This window comes from Hirundo rustica, chromosome Z (genome assembly GCF_015227805.2).
Source record: "Hirundo rustica isolate bHirRus1 chromosome Z, bHirRus1.pri.v3, whole genome shotgun sequence".
In the NCBI taxonomy this organism is placed as follows: domain Eukaryota; kingdom Metazoa; phylum Chordata; class Aves; order Passeriformes; family Hirundinidae; genus Hirundo; species Hirundo rustica.
In genome coordinates, this window is record NC_053488.1 from 21,964,322 (window position 1) to 21,977,909 (window position 13,588).

The 13,588-nt window shown below is 53.9% G+C and overlaps 1 protein-coding gene across 5 annotated transcripts; it reads right to left on the bottom strand.

Annotated features, from left to right (window-relative positions):
• Positions 1 to 7,423: 7,423 nt before the first annotated feature.
• On the bottom strand, positions 7,424 to 13,520 carry GALT (galactose-1-phosphate uridylyltransferase). 5 transcript variants are annotated; one of them, XM_040090011.1, is made up of 12 exons: positions 13,431 to 13,520; positions 13,019 to 13,188; positions 12,863 to 12,938; positions 12,683 to 12,731; positions 12,322 to 12,451; positions 11,990 to 12,046; positions 11,584 to 11,706; positions 10,597 to 10,729; positions 10,081 to 10,164; positions 9,844 to 9,998; positions 9,676 to 9,769; positions 7,436 to 8,416 (listed from the first exon to the last, which is right to left on the bottom strand). In XM_040090011.1, the coding sequence occupies exons 1-11, from the start codon at positions 13,483 to 13,485 to the stop codon at positions 9,707 to 9,709; spliced, it is 1,095 nt and encodes a 364-aa protein (XP_039945945.1). In that variant the 5' UTR covers positions 13,486 to 13,520; the 3' UTR covers positions 7,436 to 8,416; positions 9,676 to 9,706. The 5 variants fall into 5 exon arrangements, with proteins under 5 accessions (XP_039945950.1, XP_039945945.1, XP_039945948.1 ...); XM_040090014.2 differs by having other exon boundaries at positions 9,670 to 9,769; XM_040090012.1 differs by lacking the exon at positions 7,436 to 8,416 and adding an exon at positions 8,425 to 9,178.
• Between the last annotated feature and the right edge of the window lie 68 nt (positions 13,521 to 13,588).

Consider the following 13,588-nt stretch of genomic DNA (forward strand, 5'->3'; position numbering starts at 1 on the left):
AAAAAAAAAAAAAAGAGTGAAATCAAGAGAAAACCTCTGGAAAAAGTTGAAATAAATCACTGCACTGAGTCCAATGCAGAAAGTGGGAGTTGAGCTGCATTCTGCCGGGTTCCCTGGTGTGGCTTTCATCCCAGCTCAGGGCAGGACAAGATTCCCAAGCCTTAACAGGAATCCCAGGACAGTGGAGCTGGTTCCCACAACCCACACTTAGCACAGGCTTTGCAGGACACGGTGACACAGCCAAACATCTTACAGCCCATGAGCTTGCCAGGAGCAGAGACCCCACACCTCATGACAAGTCAGAGTAGCAGAGCTTCAGAGGTGAAAAGTGGCAATGGGGCTGAGGCACCCAACGAGGCCAGGTGTCTTTGGGATGCAGCACAGCCCCAATATTGGAATGGGAAGCAGGGGGCTGGTGTTTCCCTTACAGCCTCCCCACATGTGCTTGCAGTCCCCCGACAGCATCCCCAGCCCTCAGCTGTTACAGTTTAGGCTGCATGGGGAGCGGGAATGCCAGCAATCAGGCATCCAGAAGGGAATCCAGGCCCTGTTCAATATTGAAAGAAGACGGGCTTTGAAAGGAGTATGCTCATTTCCCTGTTTCGTCCTTTGCCAAGAAAACCTGGGGAATGGAGGAAGGGGTGAAGGGGTGGGGGGAACAGTGGAAAAAATGTCTTGGCTTGGCCCTCTCTGCCTTTTATCTCATGGGCAGCCTGCCGAGACAGGGTCTTCCCCCTGCTGAGCCCTCTGGCAGATCAAATGAGAGGAGAGAAGAGTTATAACCCCCCCTGACTGCGGCCCCCTCCCTTCAAGGGGGGAAAAGGAGAGGAGGAAAAAGCAAATGGCCCCTGATGCCAACAGTTTACACCCCAGCTGGATGGGAAACATCATGTAACTCAGCTCCTCAGCATCCGTGGGGGGGCCAGGAGATATTCTCCCCAGCCAGCAAAAGGAAGGCCAGAGAGATCCAGACATGATTGGAGGGTGGGCCGTGGCCCCATGGAGTGGACAGTGCTGCTCCATGGCCTTGAACCAAGGGGGAAGGTCACCACTGGTCCTGGCAAGCATCTCCCACAAGGTTCTGCTGTGCCTGTTCCTCCATCATGCCCGACATTTCAGAGCCAGCATCAAGCAAATAGCTTAATTAAATGCCTTTATTCCAAGGACTCCCTCCGTGTGCTTGTGTATTTGTGGATTAGCAGTTAATACAGTAAGAGGCTTTATTGTTACTAAATTGATTTCTTTCATATTTTTTTTTCCTTCCTTCTGGATGCTTTAGTCCCCTTTTCCCACTCCCCAGAGTGTTCTCCCTCATCACAGGGTTCCCCATGCTGATCCTCACCTTCACTGCCTGATGGCACTGATAAGGGTGTGGTGCTGAGGAGATCACAGCAAGAACCTATCCATCAAGATCTGAGGGACTAAGGACGTGGAAAGCATTATTTTTTTAGGGTGAACATGTAAGTAAGGGAGCATTGGCTGTGGTTTTGTATGGGGCAGAAGAGACCTCTGCTGTTAATGGGGGTTTGCCTTGACAGCATGGTGGGCACAGGCAGGGTAGGGAAAATTTCTCTAGCCATCCCCAATCCAAGGCCACTGTATTTCCCAAAGTAAGGAGGCCACAGATCCCCAGAGAGAAACCACAACTCCAAGCCCACCTCCAGCCCCCTGAGGATTGTTTGGCAGGGTCTGTGCAATCCCACCATCTTCTTCCCAGCTCAATTCAGCCTCCCTGCATTATAATTAAATCATTAACTCCCTGTAGCACGTTAGCCCCATGTATGACTGCAACATACCTGCGTGGAATTAGGATCAAAAAGTTCCAGACTTTGCTAGCCCATCACCCAGTATGTCCAGACTACTCCAAAAGCTCAGAGTGTTCACAGCTTCTTCCTGTAGATAATCAGAAAAATCAGCAAATGCAGTCTGGGACCTGGATAGCTTTCTGGGCTTCCTGGGATGGGCACACTCCCAGGATGGAGACCTGGGTTCCACTTCCCTTCCCTTTTTTTTCTTTGCCTCTTCCTTCCTTCTTTACAGCCTGTCTGCTCCTTCCTGCTTTCCCTCCTTCTCACTTTCCTCCTTCTCTCCTGTTTTCCCCTTTCCCTCCCTCCTTCTTGCCCCGTGTTCCCTGTCATTCCACAGGCCAGCAGAGCTGCCCTCTTCCCTTCTCCTCCCTGGGCAGCAGCAGCCAAAGCCATAATTAAACTTGGCTGGAAGGAATGTGAATCAAAAGCCTGTTAAAAAAGAAAAGAAACGAGGGTACCTGTGGGATTACGTGAGCCAGAAAAATGCAAAGCCGGCTTCCAGCCGCCCATAAAATAGATGCCGTCTCCTTTCCCATTGGCAGGGTTTGGCTGAACACAAAAGAGGATTTTTATGGGAGTTATTTATAGCCTGAATGAATAGTGGTGTGTCTGTCAGAGCATTTCTGCCTCTCAGCATGAGCCCAGGGTGCCAGCCTCGCCAGGTGATACCACACTGGCTTTGGGATGGCACCTGCAAATGGGAGACTCAGGCAAACCTTCCTGCAGGGACAGAGGTGACAGCAAAAGAGCATAAATCAGGACAAGAGAGGATGGGAAGGAGCAGCTAAGGGCAGATGCTGCTTGCCCTCAGCAGCTTCACCTTGGCCAATGTCACATGCACCTGCCTGGTGACAAGCAATGGGCTGTTCCGGCCCACAAGCCACTACTCCAGGTGGATATCCCTGGGATATCCATTGTTCCCTCCTCTCTGACCTCTTCACTCCTAGCCTGGCTGCTTTTCCTCTTCCGTGGTTTGATGGAGATATCTGAGAAGCCTTCCCCCCCGTTTGCACCAGGAGCTGGCTCAAAGACTTGTCTCTTTGTGAACAAGATCAGTTTAAAATCATCCCCAAACTCCATGAAAAGCTCAAAAGTTGGCAGTTCAAGAAGTACATTCATTAAATAAAGAGGGGGAGAAAAAGAATAGGCAGAGAGGAGGGGGAAGAAAAAAAAGATTACCTTGCTGAATTAATCAGGCTTCACTGTAATGTTCAGCCTCAGATTTTATTTCCTGTAATAAGCCCATTAATACGGGTGTCTATAGCAGGGGGCTTTTAGCAGCAGGCACCATTAGTGTAACGAGGAAGGGCTAATAGAGTTTTATTGGAATTTTTACTCCGACATCACAGCCTTTTAAAACAGCTGTCTCAATAGGCATTATTATTCTGATTAACATTTAGACAGCACAAATCATAATGATGCCCTTGGTGTCCCACAGGTTTTATCATAATCATTCCAAGTTCCTGATGTGTCGGCTAGTCCTTTCCAGGGCGGAGGGAATTTCAGACCCCAGCTGAGGCTGGGGGTCATTCCTTTTCTCCTGTGCCAATGGATCTGCTACTTCTGAGGTGACCTGATGGGCTGTGATGGAGTAAGGTCCTGCTGTTGCTGAAGCATATTGGAAGCAGCTGGAAGCAGATAGAGGCTTTTTGAACATATCTGATCCCAAGAGGAATTTGAAAGCAGGATGGGAAGGGTTAAAAAGCAAACTGGCATCCTGGGGGCTCATCCTGGCTTCACTCTCATTCTGTTTCTTGTCTGTGTGAGAATTAAAAAATTTGATTTTAAAAATGAAATTAAAACAAGGGGTTTGGGTGGGGTGTGGGTTTTTTTTTTGGGGGGGGGTGGTGTTTTTTTGTTGTTGTTTTTGGTTTTGTGTGTGGGTGGTGTTTGGGGTTTTTTTTTGTTTGTTTGTTTTTGGTTTTTTGGTCTGAATTAAATATTAAGCTGGCAGTTTGGATCTGCTAACCCAGGGGTTGGTGGCACAGAATTGTTTTGGGGCAGCAGCCAGTCCCAGGGCTGCAAAACCTTTTTCTTCCTATCCTCAGGACCTGTGCCATACAGGATGGAGCCATTCAAGCCAGAGGAACTGCAAGGGTGTCATACTGAGGATGACCCAAGGATCCTACAAAAGCCCAGAGGCACCTGCAGGTTGTCACAGGGGGTTCCCACTGCCTGGTCAGCCGATGAGGTCTGGCCTCCGTGTGATTGATCCTGTTTGAGCCATGGGGAAACTGAGGCACAAGAGGGGGGCAGCACCTTTTCCATAACGACACACAGGCAGCCCAGGAGTCCTGGCTCCCCGCCCAAGCAGCAAGCCTTGAGGGAGTGGAGGAGCTGCCCTGACACAGAGACAAATGCAGGCAAAATAAGTGAGGAATTAAACACTAAAAGCAAACAGGCTGCAAATGGACTTTCAGCTTTTATTTGTTGACCTTTGTTTCATGAGGGCAATTTATGAGGATATCTTGTTGTGGTCGAGCCTGTCACTGCGTGTGGGGAGCAGCAGCTGGCTCATCCCTGCTCCAGCCATATCCGGCGGGGTGCAAACCACCACAGGTACATTGAAGCAGGTGGTTTGGCTCGGAGCTGGGCAAGGAGCCCCAGGGGCACCAAGGAGGATGGAGATCTACTAATTACTCGCTTATTAGCATCTAATTAGTATCTCTCCACTTCCTCCTCTCTCCCAAGGGCTCTGCCTCTCGAAGGAGTCACCTCATGCCCAGGCACACCCCAGGGGATGATTTTCGGTCTCGGATCCACCCTGCCATTGCAATGTCTCGCTGCTCCTGGGGCTTTGTAGCAGACTTCTCAGCATCGCTCATGATAATTAGCAAATATGTAGAGATTTCTCCTCTGGAACATCAGGATGAAGGGGGATCCCTCCCCACGGGGCAGGCACAGATGTCTGCGAGCTTTCACAGCTGGCTCCAGCAACAGGGGTGTGCCAGGCACAGCCAGGGTGCCCAATACAAGTGATGCCAGATCCTGGGTGCTGCAAAGGCTCCGGCCTTCTCCCTGCATCTGCACTGCTGGTGGATAACACCCTCTTGCAGTCAAGGATCACCTTCCCTTTGGCTGCCCCTATCCCGGACCAGTCCCCTGCTCTCCCACCCACACCCACTCCCCTCCTTCCCCAGACAGTTTTGTTTGGGTTGAATCCAGCTGGAATCTGAATGCTCCTGCTGCTTCTCTTGCTCTAAACAAAGGCCGCTGACTCCAGAACAGGGTCCCGGGATGGGGAAGGCTAAAACCACACGCAACGACAGGTCCCCACTGCCAAGAGCTGAAGCCCCAACACCAGGCGTGCAGAAAATTTGAGGGGCCAGTGCTCACTGACCACATGGATGTTGTTATGTGATAGTATTTAATTACCAATATTATCAGATGATTAACCAATTAAATTCCACCCTTGGGGCTGCCATCCTGAAATCCATGCAGAGCTTGCTAGGCAGCATCCAGACATCCCACTGTGTCCACCTGGGACCAGCAGCTAGCTATCCCACAACTCATAGACCCCAAGGGGTCTGAAAATGCCTTGCAGGAAGGATAAACTGGGTGCTCTTCACTGCCCTAGCTGCTCTTGCATGGCCAGCTCAGACAAGATCTAAAAGGGGTCTGGGGTTTGATTTGCGTTCTCCTGGCACAAAAAATCTCCCCACTGAAGGGAGTCTGCCTGCTTCAGGGCACCAGAGTGTTTAGAATCTGCTTAAAATTATTAATTGTTTTCATCATAAGTGCCTGATGAAGTCTTTTAAATACAAATGGGAGGGATTTAGCCTTCTCTCCCTCTCTGTTTCCCACCCTCCTCTCCTTCCTTTCTCTCTCTCACCTTTCCTCTATTTCTTCCTTTCATCCTTCCTCTCTTCCTCCCTAAAAATTTACTAATTTCTTCCTTGTTTCATTGCCAAAACCCCTACTCAGTCACAGGCAGCAGCAGACAAGGAAAAACCCAACAATAAGGGCAAATCCAATAGTAAAACTGAAATTAAATGACAGCCATTAACCTGGTATCAGCAAGGACAGTAAAACTGCAGCATGGCAGGAGCCAGCAGGCCTCGACATGTAACTTTTCTTTCTGATTAAAACACACTGGTCACAGACTACCTTCCTTTGCTCAATATTTTATTGTCTCACCTGCACTGGAAGGCAGGGGGAAGAGGCGTAGGCAGGACTGGGGACTCAGGATCTGCAGCTCTTTTGCCAAGGACATGGACACTCAACCAAAGGTGATGGACCTGCCTCCTGCAGTTGTCTTCTACCACACAGTGCTACTGCCAAATGGTCTCTGTCCACCAGACTGGCATCCCAGGGCTCACCCATGGCCACAGAAGGAGTCAGTGTTAGAGCTGGGTGCTCTGGGTCTCCCAAACATGGAGGGCAGGCCATGATGGACACAGCCACTGCCACAACCTGGGCAAGGACCAGCTCATTTCAGTAGAGACAAACCTCCAGGAGCTTTGGGGAAGCCACATCCCTTGGCAGATTGACCCATTTCTTTCAGGGGCATCAGGAAATAGGACAGAAATGAAAATAAATTCCTGGCCACACCCCTTCAAGCATCTCTGCATGTCTGAATCCCCCACTGGGTGAATCCCCTGCTCCTTGCAGAGCACAGCTTGTGCCAGCCCGGTGCAGCAGTATTCTGTCCCTTTCCTAATCCCTCACAGGCTGAGTAATACACCACAGAGGGTGCAAACATCTCTGTGGGACCCCAGTGGATTTTAATTCATTAAGTCCATGCTTGAGTTCCCCTCACTCTCCCCACCACCTGCCCCATTTATTCTTCCAGAGCAGCTCAGGGCAGCGATTGCAGAGGACATTTCTGCCCTCATGCTGGGAGATGGAGACTCAGGACAAGGATGACCCAGTCACAGGGATACTTCTCCCACGACTTCCAACAGCTCTCCTGGTGAAATGAAACAGCATCAAGAAACATCCTTATGGGGAACCCAAATGGGCCTCAGCTCCCCTTTGATGCTCCCAGATCAAGAACAACAGCTGTGTACTGTGCAGGCCCTCCACTCCCTCATCCCTCACCAGATAAAGACTTTTTAAATCTCCCTGCAATACATCACTTTTTAATTACAACTGGACTGCAACTACCAAAATATAAATACTTTGGGCCTTACAGCACACCAGAGATGGTTCCTGTGAATTGTAATGCCTTTCCATCCCCAGCAGATCCATTTGCACCACCCTGATGCCTCCCTGTGCCATGGTAAAGGCTCACTGCTCCCTTACAGCCTTTCACACCCCCATGCACAAGCTTTAAGTATGAGGGCAAGAGGAGGTTGGATCTATTGTAAGGAAGTGGGGAGCTCAGCATAACCAGGGTCAAGCTCTCACACCCGGGTGTACCCCCTCTTCATCCTCCTCTAACTACTGCTTTCATCTGAAACTGCTGTTTCAGATTTCAGGGGGAGATTTTAATTAAAAAAAAAACCCAACCCAAACTAATTCTCAGGCCATCTCTGAGATTTTTAGCAGGAGATAAACTTGAGCAGCTGGTACCCGCAGCAGGTACCCATGCCCTGGCACAGGCACCAGCCCTCCTCGGCACACACTGCCTCCTCAGCCTCCATCCTAAATCATGACACAACAAACAGGCTGTTCATTAGGTGCTGTTTAATTAAGCAATATGGATCCTGCCGCGATATTTACAATCCCACTTGCCCTGATTTATTGGAGAGAGTCCCATTTTTAAAGACGGCGACTGTAAAGTTTAATACCGCTTGACTCAAGTGCGAGTTCCATTTACGGCTGCAGGCCGAGGCGCGGCAGCCCGGGCTGGGAGCCGCCGGGCCATTAAATCAGAGCTAACTGTGTGTGCAGGGAGATGACTAGCCTTGTTACAACCAGTTCGGCGGCTAACTACCCCGAGCTACATCGCCACACTCAAGTCAATTTGTTGCCACTTTCCCAGGACCCTGGAGAACAAGCGGGGAAGTTGGGAAGTTGCACTGGAGGCACTTGTTGCAATGGAAAGGGCTCGCAGTCCGGATGGCAGCGGAGATCACACGCGCTCTGCTCGTCTCAGGAGGGCAGAAATCAGGTTTGCAAGAGGCCAGATTCCCAGCTGGGCAGCCCCGATGCCCTGGGTGAGAATGCTGAGTGCAATGACTCCTCCAAACCCTAGGGTCAGCCACCAGCTCCTCCCCACGGCGCCAGAGCACCTGGAGAACACTGAGGTCAGGCAAAGGCAGTTCGTGGGCTCTGGGATGAGGCAATCAGGCAGAAAGACAGGACCCAGCATAAAGGAGGACATCCAGCACCACACAGGCCAGGAGACCCCTCCATCTGTCCCAGCCCCATGGATAGAGGTAGGGGAGTGTTGCATGGATGGGGCAGAGGGAACACAGCCCTCTCCAGGAACTGCTGTCTTGGAGGTAGGAGGAGGGCATTTCTCTCCTTGCAAAGTATTTCTTGCCCCCCAGGGAGTGCACTCACAGACTCCACGTAGAGAGGATTCTCATTAGAGAGTTGTGAGAATGGCTCACTAGTGACAAATGAAAACTATTTGTGAAGACGTGAGAGTACTTAGTGCTTGGCATCCCCCCACATCACTGTCCATCACCAACTCCTGCAGAGTCCCAGGGAGGACTTTCCTGGAGGGAAAGGGAGGAGAACAAAGACAGAGCTGAATAGAACATCCCCCAGCTCGGCCCAGGGTCCAGGCTGCAACTATCCCACCCCATGGGTGGTCACGGTGAAGGAGGAAGCAGCACCAGGAAGAGAGCTGGATTCCCTGGCAGCCCCCAGGGGAGTGATGAACCAGCCTGTGGCTGCATCTGTACCTGCAGCAGGCACCATGAGGGCTGCTGCCCAGCAGTCCCAGACAGAGAGGACGAAGAGGAACAGCTCCAGGGCTGAGCATCTCAGCCAGCAGCCTCCATGCAGCAAGTCTGCCAGGGCTCAGCCCTCCCCAAGGAGCTGGCTAAGCCTTGGGCTGCATCCATTCCTGCTCCTCTGTTTCTCACTCCTACACAAGCTTGCAGCACTCAGAGACAGACTCAGAGCTCCCCCCAGGGAGGAAGAGGAGGCAGCGCAGAGGCAGGGACAGGAGTGACAGGTATTAGGCTGTGGGCACATCCCCTGAGCACCGTGTTACCTCCTCAGCCAGCAGCTGGGGGTATTCACCACAGACCTCAAACCTCCCACCTAGGGCTGAGAGCCATGAGAGCACAGGTAGAGGCACTTTGCTTCCAGGTTTTATTGTCCAGGGGGGTTGCGCCCCTCCACGGGGCAGAAGAACCAGTCCAACCAGTGAGACCGGACTGGTAAAGGTGAGTAAGCCCTTTAATGGTGGTAGGAGCATGCCATGGGGGCAGAAGACAGCCTGGGATGGTGAAAGAGACAAGGAACACCACCTACACAAGGATGCAATGGGATTAGACCCTGAGTCCCCAAACTGGCAAAACCAGTCCCAAAAACCAGCCAAGTTGTGACAAGGTTCAGGAGAATTTGGGAGCTCAGAGGGCTCACAACTGACACGAATTCCCAGACCTGGGTTCTCACCACTCCCAGCTGACCCACGGCCTTACTGAGCACAGCAAATGATCTACTGTTAGCGCAGCACTGTCAAGCCCACCATCAAATCATGTCCACACTTACACATTTTTTTAAATACTTCCAGGCACAGTAAGTCCACCACTTCTGTGGGCAGCCTGTTCCAATGCCTGACCACCCTTTCGGTGAAGAAATATTCCCCAACATCTAATCTGAACCTCCCCTAGCATAACTTCAGGCTGTTCCCCCTTCTCCTATCACTACTTATCTGGGAGAAAAGACCAACCCCCCCTTGGCTATGACCTGACCTCCTTTTCAGGTAGTGGTGGAAAGCAATAACATCCCTCCTTACACTCACATCCTAGGACTGGATGCTCTGCTGCTCCCCATCACACCTCCTCAGCTCTCTTCTTGTAGTGCACCTCAGGGAGGCTCCTCAGGCGCTCAGCTGCCTGCAGGGCACAGCACAAGGGACAGCCAGGCACACATGCCCCTGGCTCCCCCAGTCCCCCTGACCTGCACTCACCTGCTCCGGGGTGAGGTCCCTCTGTGCCTGGGCCAGCATCTCATATCCCACCATGAACTTGCGGACAGTGGCGGAGCGCAGCAGCGGCGGGTAGTAGTGGGCATGGAGCTGCCAGTGCCTGCAGTCCTTCTCCAGGTAGGCGCCTGTGGGGGCTCCTGCAGTGGGTGGAGGCACCGCGTGAGATGCACGGAGCAGATGGGAAAGTGGATGAGAGGATTGTGGAGCCATGCCACTCACCATGCCAGCCCATGGAGTAGGGAAAGGAGACTTCAAAGAGGTTGTCATACTTGATGAGCAGCCTCTGCATGATGGAGGCCAGGCCTGCAGAAAAGTGACAGGGATCCACACCCCGAGCTGGCCAGCAGCTCACCAGGTGTGTGCTGGAGTCACCCACAGCACCTCTTCCTGGGTGGACATCAGTGACAGGCAGGAGGGATGCACTTGGTAATTCCCGCCCCTCCCCACTCACACAGGCAGCCTGAGCAATGCAGCAGGAGAAGTCCCCCAAAAAAGCAGGGAGCACCATATGCTTCATCACCCCAAAAGGACACAAGTCCCACCAGCAGTGGTGGCTGTGCCTGAACAACTCATTCTTACCCTAACAAAACAGAGGTGCTATTCCCCTCCTCAGTTAAGCCCAGCAGCCCCCACCGCAAGGACACAAAGCCCTCCAGCACCAGCACGGCTGCCTCCTAATGAAGGTCAAGCCCAGAGGACATGGGATGGGGTACAACAAAGCTCAGAGCCACTCACTGTCCTTCTCACTGTCACTGAGGTCCTGGAGGCGACAGACGTGGCGGCGGGGCAGGAGCAGGGTCTGGTAGGGCCACGTAGCCCAGTATGGCACCACGACCAGCCAGTCCGCATTCTCCACCACCAGCCGTTCCTGCAGGGCACAGAATTACAGAATCAGTTAGACTGGAAAAGACTTTTGAGATCATCAAGTCCAACCTATGACCTAACACCACCTTATCAACTAAACTATGGCCCTGAGTGCCATATCTAGTCTTTCTGACTCCACCGCCTCCCTGAGCAGCCCATTCCAATGCCCAATCACTCAGTGAAGAATTTTTCCTAATGTCTAGCCTAAACTTCCCCTGGCATAGCTTAAGACTGTGTTGTCTTCTTCTGCCACTGGTTGCCTGGCAGAATAGACCAGCCCTCCGCTGACTAAAACCTCCTTACAGGGAGATGTAGAGAATGACAAGGTCTCCCTTAAGCCTCCTTTTTTTCCAGGTTAAACACCCCCAGCTCCCTCAGCTGTTCTTCACAGGGCTCGTGTTCCAGATCTTTCATCACCCTTGCTGCCCTGGTCCAGATGAATTCAAGCATCTCAATATCCTTCCTAAACTGGGGGGCCCAGAACTGGACACAGTATTTAAAGTAGAGCCTCACCAGTGCCAAGTACAGAGGAAGAATGACTTCCCTGCTCCTGCTGGCCACACCATTCCTGAGACAGGCCAGGCGCCATTGGCCTTCTTGGCCACCTGGGCACACTGCTGGCTCGTGTTCACTAGCTGTCAACCAGCATGCCGACATCCCTTTCTGCCTGGCTGTTGTCCAGCCACTCTGTCCCCAGCCTGTAGCACTGCAGGGGGTGTGTTACACACGGTGCTTGATGGGGACACACACAGTCCCAACTGTAGCACTCCCACGGCCCAGCTCTTGGGGTCTGGGGAGCCCAGCCCAGCATACAACCAGCTCCCAGGGAGGGGATATGGACAACATCCACGCCTTTACCTTTCGGCGAGCCTCCTGCTCAGCATACTCCAGCAGCATGGGCACGCCGTGCTGGCTCAGGTGCTGGCGCTGGGTCCTGTCCTCCAGGCACGCCTCATTCGGGAGGAAGCTGCTGGCCCACACCTGGGAGGGACGTTGGGGCACAGGACTGAGATGCCTGTACCCCTCACTTGCAGGGGTACCCCGAGCGACGCTGCCCATCTGGAGGTCCCTGCTGCCACCAGGTGGAGAGTCTGGCATGCAGCAGCCACAAGGGACCGTCCCAGAGGGGAGGTGACAGGACAGACACAGGGGTATCCTCGCTGTAAAAAGCTTCGGGACCAGGGCAGGGGGATTGCCATTGACATCTGCCCATCTGGGTTTGCTGTAGGACCACCACAGGGATTTGTAGTTTAGCCAACCTCACCTGGCAGTGGGGGTGCGGGTTGGAGCAGCCCATCATCGCTCCCTTGTTCTCAAAGATCTACAAGAAGAGGAAGAGGTGCAGCCAGCAGCCAGCAGGTCCCAGCTGCAGGGCCCCCACTGCAGGCTGTCGTGTTGTCCCCAGCACAGCAGGGAAGCAACCCGCAGGAGAGCAGAGCCTCACACGCACACGGAAAGGCTCAGCAGGGCACAAAGGCTCAAAGGGCACAAAGCAGGAGACCCACATACGACTAGGATTCTCCCAACTCCAAGTACTGCCAGACTACCCAGCACTGGCCTCCCACCTTAAACGAGCAGCCCCCACCAGCCCCACACCTGCACCCAGGGGTAGGAAGCACCCAGCTCAGCTGCCAGCTCTGCCCACGCATCGATGACAGCCCGGATCTCTGGCAGGGACATGAGGGGCAACGTCAGGTCCGACCAGGGGTGGAAACACATCACCTTGCTGCAGAGGAAACATGCATAGCTGTGACTGCGGGTGTCTCCAGAGACCCTCACAGCTTTGCTGGGTGCAGTGGGACAAGGGACAAGGGCCAAACCCCCCAGAATGACCCCAAAACTGGGCAGGTGTGTACAGAATAGGCACTGCATGAGGGGAGCAGGCCCAGCCCAGCACCATTCCACAGGTTCTTGACAAATTCTGTCCCAAACCCACTGGAGCCACGTAGGTACTCACCACACACCCTGGGCTGGGGCAGCTCGAAACAAGGGGTGATCACTGTCATCTGGGGAAGGACAGAGAGTAGGCAGGCAGAAGGTGCTGAGGCAGAACCCCAGCCTCTCCAGGCCACCCTGCAGCAGCACCAGGACCCAAGTCGAGGGGTCCTCAGCAGCATGCTCCGCTCCCCAAAGTTACCAGGCTCTGGAGCATCAGGCTGCAGTGCAGGGAAGTCATTCGGGAAGACAAAAGTACCCTCGTACTTGGGGTTCACCTGCCGGGATGAGAGACAGGAGGTATGAAGGCAGGAGGGGGTGGCAGGGGAAGCCCGGGTCCCTGTGTCCCTGGTGGTACCTCGCCGTTGGCCCGGGTGGCCCCGGGGCACAGGGGGTTCTTGGGGTCCCAGCGGGGCACATCCTCGGGGGGCGGCTTCTCAAGCTGACCCTGCCAAGGGCGCTTCACCCGGTGGGCCGATACCAGCACCCAGTCGTCCCGCAGCGGGTTGTACCGAACGTGCTGGTGCTCTGCGGAGAGGGAGAGGAGCGGGGCGTCAGGAGCAGACGCCCCCACAAAGGGGTACACGCACCCCCGTCTCGCTCAAGGGGCAAGCAAGACGGTCTGCACGCCGCCTCGTGCCCTGCATCAGCTTCACCCCTTCCTCCCCTGTCCCAGCCAGGGAGCCCCGCTGACTCCCGCCTCCCGGGGTCGTGCTGGGCTCCGCCGCGGCTCTGAAGGGAAGGACGGAGGAAGGCAACCCCAACCGTACCGCTGGCGCGGAAGCCACCACCCCCCTCCGCCGCCCCCGCCAGCGACGACTCCATGCCCCTCCACTCCCGGAAACCCGGCGGGATCGGCCCCTTCCAGCCTCCCGCCCCGCCCCGCCGCGCCGGCGCAGCCGCCCGGGCCGTGCGTGGCGTGGCGGCG